Source organism: Daphnia pulex, chromosome 12 (genome assembly GCF_021134715.1).
Source record: "Daphnia pulex isolate KAP4 chromosome 12, ASM2113471v1".
Classification (NCBI taxonomy): Eukaryota; Metazoa; Arthropoda; class Branchiopoda; order Diplostraca; family Daphniidae; genus Daphnia; species Daphnia pulex.
Window position 1 is genome coordinate 2,300,767 of NC_060028.1, and position 11,791 is coordinate 2,312,557.

Consider the following 11,791-nt stretch of genomic DNA (forward strand, 5'->3'; position numbering starts at 1 on the left):
ATTAATTTTTAATTTTTTTTTAAATAATAAATATTAATCGAGAAAACACACCTATAAGAAAATCAATAAAAATCAGCTACCACCATAGGAAAATTTATAGTTCAACTGTAGACGGAAGAGGTCCTTTCGGAATCTGATTATATAAGTATTTACCCTCGATAGGATAAAAAAAAGGTAATAACAAAATATAGAAATCAGCGCCAAAGGAGGCATTTATTTAATCGATTCATTGGTGAATCTGGAGGACAGTTAAACTCTCGGACAAAATCTTCGGAATTGGAAAGTGTTCCGATAACTCGGTAACGGCTGGGACTATGCGGATCGTTCATGACCTGGTTCAAGAGTTTCTCTGGAGTATCGGCGCTGCAGTGAGTATTGGCGAAGGTGATGAAAAAGATTTGCTCCGAGGTGAATTGCTCTAGTCCAGGTAAAGGTGGCTCGACTCCGTTGGCTGCAACATAGTTGCGGTAGGCCACGTACGCTTCTCGTATCCCTCCATAGTCGGCCATATTTTCTCCTAACGTTGTAATGCCGTTTAACTGTTTAAAAACAAAATAATAATTTACTACCGCAATTTTGATACAGTATAATAATGGGTTCAGAAACTGGTTTTCTTACGCGCGTCCCGTTCAAAACGGTGAATTCATTGTACTTCTGAATAAAACATTGCGCTCTTGAAAGATATTGCTGTAACGTATTTTCGGTCCACCACTGAACTGTATTACCATATTTATCGTTTTGGCGGCCTGAAAATATATACATTAATGTAAAATACAATTATCACAAAATTAAAAATAAAAGTTTAAAAATCAAGCTTAACTTAATACAAAAAAATAAGCGGGTCTTTCAAAAATTGAAAATGATTTGCGTCTTATTGTTTTTTGTTTTTTTTAAATCAGATTTTTTGGCTTTTAGCGCAGTTAAAATTGATCTAAACTTTATTATACCTTTGTCATCAAAGCCGTGAGTTATTTCATGTCCAATAACAACTCCAATCCCACCATAATTCATCGCGCTGGTTTTTATATTGTCCATGTACCGGAAAAGTGTTAAGTGAGGAGTTATTGATTTAATAAAAGAACTTTTACGATTTTCTATGCTTACGCCGATCTTCCGTTCAATCCAAAATATGGTGGCTGCAATATTCCCGCTGGAAAACCTATATGCGCATATACATAAAATAATTAAGTACACCTTTTTTAAAAAAACTTTACTCTAAAAAGAAAATATTTAATTTGCGTACTTATAGAATTATATTTCGGGGCATAGAAAGCGTTTACGATGGAAGGAAAAGTGATCCATCTAGGGGGAAAAAAAAATAAGATCGACAAATTAAAACGAATCCCTGCGCATCACACAATTATAATGATATAATATCCAATTAACCAGTTTATACCTAGTGCGGTTTGTTTTGCGTCGCAGACTCCGAAGTCCGTCTCGAGTAAGTCTGACATTCACGTTTTGGATGTTCTTAAAATGGTCGTTGATAGATATTTCAAGCTAAAGTTAAAATTTAAATTAGTTAGAAAAAACACAAAAAGTACTATTGTAGATAGATAGGATAGGGAGACTTACCCCATCGTAATAATATGCTTCCAATTCACTTTTTTTTGTAATCCAATCGGGATAGCCGACTAGTTCAATCATAGCGTCAACCTTCTCTTTGGCGATGGCTTTCGTTGCGTCATCCATCCAATCGGCTTCGGTAATTAATGTCACAAACGTCGCTTTCAGGTATGTAATCATCTGTTTCACCTGAATTATTTGTTATGAATAAGTATAAATTTTTCTGCGAATCTTCTCGCATTTTTTTTAAAATTATTATTAGGCTATTCTTAATAATTATGCACTTAACGTGCTAGACTATATACCGGCCGTGTTGGATCAAATCCATATAAATGTAAGTGTGGTGCTCACCTGCGTTTTTATATTTGCTTGAAAATGTTGTTCTATGTATTTCGCACCGACAGCAAAACCTAACACGCTGTTGATCTGGTTAGCGCAGCTATTCGATCTTGTTTGGCCAAGGATAATAAAATTAAGTCATTTTTTTAGCGGCAATATGTACAATGGACATTGTTTAGGACTGTTACTTACCGAGTGTCTGATTGCGCATTGCCGTAAAGAGCTTTAGAGAAGCTGATGGCCAGGCTATTCATTTTACTGTTTGTTTCTGGTGATAACAGTCTTACTAAGCGCCACATGATGTAGTTAGCTGAAATTTTCCAAGATGTAAGTTCAGAAAATGTATTTTACTGTCATTAAACTCGTTAAGTAAAATTTGGCGATCATTATTACCTACTACACGCGTTGATTTTCTATCCAGTATAGCAAACAGATTTTGTAAATATTCTTTCTCTACGACGATAATGCGCTCGTTGGTAGAAATGCTGACATTAACTGTCGAATAAATCTGATTAATGTATTCAAACCAGTCCATCTGACGTCATGAAAGAGAATTTCAATATACTGAGAGAATCGGAGACAAGTTGCAACCAGATGTTATAATGTACTAGCCTATACCTGAGCTTGATGCGTTCTACTAGAAAATCCATTTGTCCAACTTTGAATTTCTGTTAAGAGCATAGGATTATACATGCGAGAGCTGTCCCGCCTTGCCTCTGCACGAGTAACTATCTGTATAGAAAAATGTGATTAATATTTTTAAATCAATGGAATCCCGCCCAAATCAAAAAATACTTTAGCGAGTTCAATTTCAAATTGTAATAAATCTTGGACATCTGAATCGATTTGCTCGTCGGTAGCACCTCCACTTCCTAGTGCATCTCGAATGGCTTTAGCAGATCCAGAAACATAAGCAAAATAAGCCGCTATGATTTTAGGATGATCTCCAGGGTTCAACAAGATGTTAAGCGGTAAACTCAGTGATCCTTGGTCAATCTTCAACAAATAAAATCGGAATAAAATGCGACGTACCATCGTCAGAAATCTATAAATCATAAGACATATTTTTTTTTTTGTCGTTGTGTGTCTGGCTTACGTAAATAGAGCTCCGTTCGGTGTCGTAGTTGTCCATATCGTTGTACACAGAGATGAAATAGGAAATGCGATACGATGTGCGAAGTGAAGCTGTAACGGCCTTCCAGTCAAAATGTATTTCCTCGTTGAAACTTTTTGTCATCGGCCAGCCACCATAGTTTTCTAAAACGTCAATCAGTGGCTTCAACCCTAAATTCTGTATCGCACCTTAATAACACACAGAAAAATAGTCAGCCTATATGCAATTCAGGGTCACGAAAACAAATAATGATTTTTACGAGTATTCATGCAGGCCTTGTACATAACTCGCGCACTATTTAATGGCCTTGGGTCTCTGGCGTCAACGTTTTGCTCCAGTATAACTTTTCATAAAAAATTACGTAATTTCAATTAATTTTGGGGGGATTTATTCGAGCGGGAAATGTCCTTACTTTTCAAATCGTTTATTAGTCGATCTCGTAGTATATCGATTTGACTCCAACGAGATTTCGACTGTGGGATTGGGTTTTTCTTTATCCAGCCGCCGCATGCATATTGGTAGAAATCTTGGCACGGATCAACGTTCAAGTCCATAGCCTCAATTAATGACAAAGCAGCTTCATTAAATCCTACATACAAGGAACATTTTCGCATTAACATCAAATCCTCGATCCATTCTTTCAATGGGCGTTCAACTCATCTTGAAAAAAATAACGTTTCCGTATAAATGTTTATAATCTTATAATACAGCATTTATAGCTGTACTGTCTTAATAATTTTACCTCCCATCGTCAAAGATGAATGATCCGCAGTGGGATTACCGGTCACAATGTAAATCAGAAAACTGAAAATTTCGACGAAACGGGAAAGCCAAAATCTATTCGATCTGTACAAGAATGTTTTTTAATCCAAAAGATTTCTAAACGCACTAAAAAAATTTTGGAGTGATTACTCTTACCTAAGGTTGACCATTTTACCGGAATACAGCAAATCAAAATGTTTAATCACAAAATAATCAAATATTCACTCGACGACAAATCGAAAACTAATTGATGTTGTAGAGTTACGTTAATCTTTGAATTGATCCTTTTATCTGATCTAACTGGTGAGACGTAACTGATGCGTTCATCGGGATTACTGTGAATTTAAAGGTGCGGTCCGGCTTTTCATGAATTCAGGGGATCACTGATTTTTCAATAATTTCCTGCCTCCATGTATTGAAAATGAAATTGGGCAAACTTTTGACCTCATCGGACCTCAATTCATTCGTGTTGGCAGACACAATTGATTTCTAAAAAAGGATGTGCGTGCTGTGATGGACATTTATTCCTAATTCCATAGGTATAATGTCATTCAAGGCCATTTACCGTTTGCTCGTCCGTTCTATAGGCTTGATCTCATTGTATTTAACGTCCCTATAAATAACAATTTTAAAAAAAATAATGAATGAAGTGGGGAATTCGGACAATGTATCAATAGCTCGTGAACGAATTGATGATTTGCGAATAAAAACTTTCATGTGAAAAATTTACTTCTAAGAGAAAGTCAAATAATTAAATTATTGGTATTCGCAAGAATAAACTCGTTGCTTTTTCTTTACATAATAAAAAATTATTTATAAATTTGTATATTTTCCGCAGTGATTTAGAAGAAAAAAAGAGGAAGGCGTTTTTCTTTTTCAAAATTTTTTTTTAAATATTACGGCAGTTGTCCGAAGTCCAATTCGGCAATTCTCCAGTCACGCAGCACCGCAGTGTAAGCTACGTTGCTGATGCCGCTATGTTACTATTCATCGCATTTTAATCATGCCAAAAAAAAAATAAAAATAAAAAAATAACATTAAAATAAAAATATTTTAAAACATAATATGTATATTTTGTTTTAGTAGAATTTTAATGTTTGCACCTTGTGCTGGCAACGCTCACCGAAACAGACCTCATGAACACTACGACGTAAATTTGTTAGTCGGCCATTAAATCGAATACTAGATTATTTTTGGAAGTTTCAGCCATCGTGCTGCCCGGCAAATTTGTCGTTAGAAATCTTATCCGATCACTTTGTTTGCGCCCATTTTGTCTGGCAAGGGAGTTACTAAATACTCCTTTGCTAATTTGCCCCTTTGCCGTTAACTCTCTATTAATAAAACCCAACTTTCCAACTGAACTATTATTTGCAATAGTTCATTTTATTATTACATTAAGATGGAAGGTGCCTTTTGATAAGATGAATCCTTTGCTTGAATCACGTTGTTTCTACTCCCCTCGTGGAGATAGCTCTGCGTCTCTCTCTAGTTTGATTAGTATTAGTAGTTTTTTGTTGTTTAATTCACCAACTTTCATTTTCCAAAATGGAAAGCAAGAACTTGCGTCCTAGTGGGCCATCGTCAGATATCAAACCTAACAAAACAGGTATGTTGGTTAGTTGAATATTCTACAATTTTATCTTACTTCACTGTGCAGCTTATTTGTAATAAGGTAAATGAATTTTCTAACTCTTTGTTGACCATTTAGATCTGAGCTCTTTGACTGGGACAAAATATCAAAATCGTAGTGGGAAGAAAAGAGAAAATGTCTTACCTAAGAGTCCCAGTGCAAGTATTTCTACTGGACCTGTTCCGACTGGATCCAAAAATCAGAAGCCATGGCTGCCCAAGCAAAAAGGACCAGACAAGAGGCAGCAGAGAACTGGTGGGCTTGTTGGATCAGGAACCAATAGAAAAAATTATCACCAGGTAGTATGTGTGTATTCCCTTAAAGGATGCATGTATTAAATTATAAATTTATGTTTAGGTAACTGATGACCCAAATGATCCCGATTTTGATTTGATGTTATCTGAAACGGGAAAGAAACAAAATTTGGCTCATCTTCTGAATATGAAGTTTCAATTTGCTCCACGAGATACTTCTGTGTCCAACTACTGGAGAGCTACCCATTCTGGCAATGGAGGGAAAGGAAAGCGATTTAGTAGTTACTCTGGCAGGGCTCATCTTAACAAGGATCACTATCTCCAAGCCAAGTGAGAACATTTTTCTTGTGATAAAAATCATTCAAACTAATTTTTTTCCTCTTTTAACTTAGTTGTCAGTTTGTTGTTAAAGCCGATGGAGACTACACGGTCTATTTAGCAGATCCAGATCTATTGGTTCCATGGGAGTCTATTGAACAAATTGTAAGTACCCTTATCATAAAACAGTTCAGTGCAGTGCAACCTAACCAAACTTTTGAGTTCGCTTGAGGATCTCTTATCATGTCCCGGCGCTAATTACTGTTTGGGACATTAATTCTGTCAATTATGTTCGAGGCTGAAGGAAACATTCTTTAGACTCTTCAGCATACTTTTTTGTTGATTGACTGTACATTATTTGATTTTAGACTTCATGTAATTGCAATTTTTTTTAAAATAATTTAGAGAATCTGGGGGTCGGAAGTCGGATCTTGTCCGATATGTCTACATCCTCCTGTTGCGGCCAAGATGACTCGCTGTGGTCACATCTACTGTTGGCCCTGTATTCTTCACTTTTTGGCTCTGTCCGACAAGCCGTCAAGACCTTGTCCTATATGCGATGTTTCCGTTCGTATTCAAGATTTGAAAAGGTACAAGCCATATTAAAAAATACTGATGACTGTTTTAGTTTAAACCTCTTATTTTCAGTGTGGTGGCTCTTGAGCAGAGAAATCTTAAGGTAGGAGATGCTTTGGAGATGAGATTGATGAAGCGCGATCGCCATTCACTACAACCGCAACCAGTTTCGCGATCCCAAGAATCGGGGGTTCCTTCTAAACAGCTGAAGCCCTCTTATTTGGGTAAAGTCGGTGAAGATCATGTTTTCAGCAAATTACTACTCTGTACGCCGAACGAGGTCGCCAATTTGATACTGCAATGGGAGAAAACTGAATTGCAAACTCAGTTGGAGTCTGAAAAAGATTGCCCAGAGTCGTGTTTCATTCAACAAGCTTTAGAACTATTGGCAGTGAGAGAAAACAGCACCGCAGTCGAATGCCTATCATCTTTCGCAACAGCATTGGTTAGTTTTCCTTGTTAACGTTACAAATTTCTGGTATTTATTATTTGAATTTTAGGATTTGACGGCTGATAATGTTAATGCGGATACCTTCAAGAGTGACGCATTGACTAGTATGGCATTGCATGCAGACACGAATATTCAACCAGTCGAAGAATTGATATTCGGTGATTTGCAATCAGATGTTAATTCAGATGTTTCGTCCAATACAACGCATGTGGACATACCGTTGGGTGAATCGAGCGGATTTCGGAAATCTCTAGTTGCTAGTCCAGATAATGTTTCGGTATGTTTTAATGATTTGGTTTTTTTTCCTGTTCTCGTGTGTTAATTTTAAGTTCTTTAACAGGTAACTGATTCCCATCAGCATCAACAACAGAAAAATGTGTTTTATTTTTACCAAAGTAGTGATGGTCAAGCAATTTATCTTCACCACATTAACGTTCAGATGCTTGTTCGTTATTATGGATCGTTGGAACTGTGCCCAGAAACTATCCATGGGCGTATTGTTGAAATTGAAACTTTGTCCATGACTGAAGAGTGGCGCAATCGGCTACGTTATTTAGGACATATTCCGGTCTCGAAGCAATTCCAGATTATGGAAATTGCACTCACAGAACCCGAGCTGGATTTCAGCATTCTTGAAGAATTCAAAGGTATTTCGAAAATATTAAAAAAAAAATCGGTTATAAGTGTAATTATGTATTGGTTTTATTTAAAGAACGTGTTGATGAGCGGGCCCGTCGACGCCGCCGTAAGGATCGGGAAGAAAGACGTCGTGAACTAGAGATTCAGCGAGCGGAAGACGCCAAGTGGGGTCGAACAAAAAACCAACCTATCGTACGGCTTGACTCGCAGGTTCATTTCCCGGGATTCATCAGTCCCAACTCTCTGGAGTTACCAAACATTGGGGAGGAGGATACGTTCGTCGATATCTCACCTGCTAGTATTGAACGCGGAGCCCAACAGAGTGCTGGAATGTCGTTTGCACAGGTAGTTTTTTTTTGTTTTTAGTTCTGGTGTATCATTCACTTACTATTTTCCTTTTACCCGATCAGATGTTGCGTGAAGGGAAGAATAAAATTCCAACAGTCTGGTCTACACTTTCGAAATCAGAAATTAATATTTCAGAATCAGCATTCAGCCTGAATAAACCTGGACGTTATCGCAATACGAGTGAAAGCGAATCAGAAATAGCGGAGTATGCTCCGGCCCCCGAGTATAAAGAAACATTTAGCTCGGCGCTGGCGGCTGCATTCGATCAAGCTGCCAAGTCTAGAGGTGAATTTTTGTTTAGTTTTTTATTCAAACAAAATTTCATTATTTGATTTTGTAGGAGCTAATACTGCAGATGAAAAACCAGAGAACATGTCAAGTAAGAAAAGCAAAAAGAAAGTTAAACAGAAGGTTTTGTTTTCTACTGGGATGAATTTCATGTGACATTTACTAAATTATCAATCAATAACTTTTATGCTTACAGTTAAAAATAGGGGATAAGGTGATGGTGTTTAACCTGTTAATTAATGTAAATTAGTTGGCTGATACTAATAAAAAATTCACAACCAATGTTTACTTGAGATTTATTCAATCATATCGAACCGAAATAATATATATTTATGCCCGTTTAAAATGACGTACAGCAACTAAATCCGTTTTCTCATGGGTCATTGTCTAGAATAGAATTTTTAAATAAAACTTGATTACCTAACAGAAATGTAATTTAACTTACCATGATAAAGCCATCATCAGAAAACTCCAAAACCCTTAGTAGAACAAAAATTTTAATCTATTAAAAATTTGTCCAAATAACCAGAACAAAAAGGTGTACCTTTGAGATTTACCACGATCACTTTGGGAGCTGATAATCAACTTGTTGTCTTCAACAGTGGCTGTATTCTGTAAATCAGTGGATTGTAATATGTAATACGGGACATGACAGAACAATTTTACCTTAATAGACCTGCCCCCCATCATTGTTTCTTCATACTCTTCTCCAAGCTTGAAAGTATTAGAACTGCTTGACATCAGAGTGCTTGTTTTCATAGTCCACTGGTCATCTTTCTTGGAGATTTCAATTGTAGGAGAAGAAGCTGTCATCATCTTCCTTGCAACCCATGGGATTCCTTAACAAAATATTTGTAATAATAAAAGACCGTACTCGGTGAACTTTAAAGTGATCTAAACTTACCGATGGCACTGTAAAATTCATCCAGTTTCTCATTCTTGAAATTCGTGAAGGTTCCTTCAAACTTGGTCATTCTCGAGTGTAGGAACGATGAGTGTTAGTCGAGAAATAGAGAGCAACGACTAGTGAACGACTACTTGTTGAATCGCTGATGACTACGAGTGTTAAAACATGGGTCCCTTAACATAAAGAAAACACCCCTCTCGTCAAAAACACTTCCGTGACGTAGGCAAATAGCAACATTGCCATGATAGAAATATGGTAATTTAATTCAAATAAAACTTAAGTTCGCTAAGTTGCATTCAAATCACCCAAAACAGTCAATTTAAAATCATATTTGAAACGCTACAAATTTAAGCGCTTTTCGTAACTTGCTGCGCCACTATTTGTATTTATGACATTGAAATATAACTGCATACCGAAAAATGTTTTACTCCTTCTCGTTTCGAGTCTATTTTAAAAGATTATATTTATCGAACAGATGAGAAAACGAACGTCATCTTCAGTATCTGGCTTCAGATTTCATGTTAAGGGAAGGATAACCGATAAAGGGTCATAAAGCACGCTTTCTTTCCTTCTCATATCGCATGTCTTAAGACGCATATAAACGAGCTGTTATCAACGAAATCCGGGGGTGAGAGAGTATCTATTACCAAGTTCATCCCAACTCCAAAAACTGAGTTTGTCTTCTTCGTCAAAGTTCCTAAAAAAACAATTTTAATATTTTTAGATTCCCTGGACTACCATTATTGATCAAAGATCGGTCAAAGACTACCATTTTCAAGAAGGGATTTATTAGAAAAACTCTTTTATTTTTATAAAATAACTAAACCCTGAAATTTGAAAATGATTTAAGTTTTCATAAATTTCAAATCAGACTCTCTGTGCAATGTGCAGTTCCGCTTGAAAAACCGGCAATCTGTCGTTCACACTACAATTATGTCTGCCGGGAATCCTGTTCACGAGGCATTCACGTTGACAGACGTATGATATGGAGGGACTGTCGTCAACTATGAATGCCCCTAATTTAGATCAATTTACTTACAAAATGCCCCCAATCTGTTACCCGGATTTTTTTAGGAGGAGGGTTGTGTCGTGTACACCCGACTGGCCGACTCCATTAACTGGGTCACCGCCCACGACGTCCATCGCTTCAAATATTCCTTGACAGCATGTTTGGTATTTTGCAAAGTTACCCACCCCATTTTATTCTAACAGCTAAAACGTAACCCCTAAATAAATCTAGCAGCTGATGGATATCGGTCGGGAGCGGTGGCCCAGATACTTATTTGGAGTCGGATGCACTACAGTGAGCCCTAGCGGAGAGAAAATAATTTTCGCAATTTGATCAACTCTTGCTAGATGGCGCTGATCAGAATTCCCAATAATTTTGTCTGCTACTTTTCTTCATTCATCATAAAGAACGAATTTTAGGCTGTGAAAATTTCGTTAGAAAATGGCAGATAAACAAGGAAAAGGTATCCCAATTTTACCCGAAGCCGAAGCAGTTGTTGCTCGAGCAAAACTTAGGGACGCACTGAAAGCTGAATTTCGCAAGAAATTAACTCATCCCTATCGTCTCCAAGAACCTGGCTACATAGTAAGCCTTTAATATCAGACCAGCTTAGAATGTTTAAATATCAAATTATCATTCCATTTCAGTTTGATCCAGCCATTCAGCGATATGCATCCATGAAGGCTTCAAATTTTGATTACTTCAAGGTTACTCCTAAAACAACCAAATATGGTCTGGTGCCTATGCTTTGTACAGTCTTTGGATTTGCCTGGCTCTGTCAAACAAAACGGGTAAGATTCTGTCTTACACAACAAATATACATTGTAATAATTGTTTTCCTTTCATTTCTAGGATGAATACGAAAACAAACTTAGAACAGGTCAGATTTCATATGCGGACAGAGTTTTCAAGTTTACAGTTTAGTTCAAATAAGTATATGACTAGTATGTAATAAGCTGAAGAAGCTTATTTGATCTTAGTCCTGCTGGTATGTGTACTGCAAATGTTGTAATAAAAGGGAATGAGGTACAATAAGCTACATATCTCTTTGAAATCTTAAGTGTTAATAAGCTTGAAAGTAGGGTATAAAGAAAATCTAGTTAAAAGTAGGCCTATTAGTTCTGGAGTTATATTTTGAACAAAGGGATTTAGCTATGCAAAAGATTACAAATTACACCTATGCATACCTAAATAGGAAAAAATATTTTATCTAATAAGAAAAATGGTACTGTTTATTAATAATTGTTCTTTTAGTTACAACGTTTGCAATTAGTATCTTTTTGGTAAACAATGAAATAGGTAATTTACCGTAGTGCTATATGCGACTCCCATTTATTTGCGACCAATTTTATTTTACGAGTTCTATTTTCTGGACTCAACTTCTGCCAATTGTATAAAATAAACCAAAGTCCAAGAATAAGGGTCAAGCAAGCAAAAAAAAAAAATTACATTTTTTATTTTGAAATATCAAAATGGAAAAAGATAAAGCGAAGCAGATTTGGACAAGCCAAAAAGAAAATTACGTCAGCCAGAATTCGATTACAAATAAACCAACGACGGACTGATAAAACTCTCCTTTTCTAGTCATAT

At 36.5% G+C, this 11,791-nt stretch overlaps 4 protein-coding genes across 4 annotated transcripts; 2 read left to right on the forward strand and 2 right to left on the reverse strand.

Moving 5' to 3' along the window:
• Positions 1-188: 188 nt before the first annotated feature.
• Positions 189-3,859, reverse strand: LOC124209429 (neprilysin-4-like). Its single transcript, XM_046607411.1, has 16 exons — positions 3,762-3,859; positions 3,432-3,608; positions 3,279-3,362; positions 3,002-3,207; positions 2,701-2,901; positions 2,524-2,637; positions 2,299-2,440; positions 2,098-2,215; positions 1,918-2,014; positions 1,576-1,755; positions 1,397-1,500; positions 1,244-1,302; positions 1,105-1,159; positions 948-1,015; positions 619-746; positions 189-539 (listed from the first exon to the last, which is right to left on the reverse strand). The coding sequence occupies exons 1-16, from the start codon at positions 3,766-3,768 to the stop codon at positions 195-197; spliced, it is 2,085 nt and encodes a 694-aa protein (XP_046463367.1). The 5' UTR covers positions 3,769-3,859; the 3' UTR covers positions 189-194.
• A 1,041-nt stretch (positions 3,860-4,900) lies between these two features.
• On the forward strand, positions 4,901-8,567 carry LOC124209432 (RING finger protein 10-like). The gene is made up of 11 exons (XM_046607413.1): positions 4,901-5,387; positions 5,490-5,710; positions 5,769-5,995; positions 6,058-6,148; positions 6,389-6,573; positions 6,632-7,004; positions 7,060-7,287; positions 7,351-7,657; positions 7,723-7,994; positions 8,060-8,282; positions 8,338-8,567. The coding sequence occupies exons 1-11, from the start codon at positions 5,327-5,329 to the stop codon at positions 8,439-8,441; spliced, it is 2,292 nt and encodes a 763-aa protein (XP_046463369.1). The 5' UTR covers positions 4,901-5,326; the 3' UTR covers positions 8,442-8,567.
• Positions 8,565-11,589, reverse strand: LOC124209433 (sodium/calcium exchanger regulatory protein 1-like). Its single transcript, XM_046607414.1, has 6 exons — positions 11,510-11,589; positions 9,190-9,365; positions 8,952-9,124; positions 8,830-8,897; positions 8,731-8,764; positions 8,565-8,672 (listed from the first exon to the last, which is right to left on the reverse strand). Exons 2-6 carry the CDS (start codon positions 9,257-9,259, stop codon positions 8,616-8,618), a joined length of 402 nt encoding a protein of 133 aa, XP_046463370.1. The 5' UTR covers positions 9,260-9,365; positions 11,510-11,589; the 3' UTR covers positions 8,565-8,615.
• Positions 10,643-11,236, forward strand: LOC124209434. Its single transcript, XM_046607415.1, has 3 exons — positions 10,643-10,786; positions 10,849-10,992; positions 11,054-11,236. The coding sequence occupies exons 1-3, from the start codon at positions 10,643-10,645 to the stop codon at positions 11,123-11,125; spliced, it is 360 nt and encodes a 119-aa protein (XP_046463371.1). The 3' UTR covers positions 11,126-11,236.
• Positions 11,590-11,791: the final 202 nt, after the last annotated feature.

Excerpts from the sequence above, each read along its gene's own strand:
- LOC124209432 (XM_046607413.1), top strand. The coding sequence starts at position 5,327 with ATGGAAAGCAAGAACTTGCGTCCTAGTGGGCCATCGTCAGATATCAAA. Across the intron at positions 5,711-5,768 it reads ATAGAAAAAATTATCACCAG|GTAACTGATGACCCAAATGA; the intron begins GTAGTATGTGTG and ends ATTTATGTTTAG. Across the intron at positions 6,574-6,631 it reads CGTATTCAAGATTTGAAAAG|TGTGGTGGCTCTTGAGCAGA; the intron begins GTACAAGCCATA and ends TCTTATTTTCAG.
- LOC124209429 (XM_046607411.1), bottom strand. Across the intron at positions 2,638-2,700 it reads TTGAAATTGAACTCGCTAAA|ATAGTTACTCGTGCAGAGGC; the intron begins GTATTTTTTGAT and ends TTTTCTATACAG. Across the intron at positions 1,501-1,575 it reads AAGCATATTATTACGATGGG|CTTGAAATATCTATCAACGA; the intron begins GTAAGTCTCCCT and ends TTTTAACTTTAG.
- LOC124209434 (XM_046607415.1), top strand. The coding sequence starts at position 10,643 with ATGGCAGATAAACAAGGAAAAGGTATCCCAATTTTACCCGAAGCCGAA. Across the intron at positions 10,787-10,848 it reads TCCAAGAACCTGGCTACATA|TTTGATCCAGCCATTCAGCG; the intron begins GTAAGCCTTTAA and ends ATTCCATTTCAG. Across the intron at positions 10,993-11,053 it reads GGCTCTGTCAAACAAAACGG|GATGAATACGAAAACAAACT; the intron begins GTAAGATTCTGT and ends TTTCATTTCTAG.
- LOC124209433 (XM_046607414.1), bottom strand. The coding sequence starts at position 9,259 with ATGACCAAGTTTGAAGGAACCTTCACGAATTTCAAGAATGAGAAACTG. Across the intron at positions 9,125-9,189 it reads TGAATTTTACAGTGCCATCG|GAATCCCATGGGTTGCAAGG; the intron begins GTAAGTTTAGAT and ends TATTTTGTTAAG. Across the intron at positions 8,765-8,829 it reads GATCGTGGTAAATCTCAAAG|GGTTTTGGAGTTTTCTGATG; the intron begins GTACACCTTTTT and ends TGTTCTACTAAG.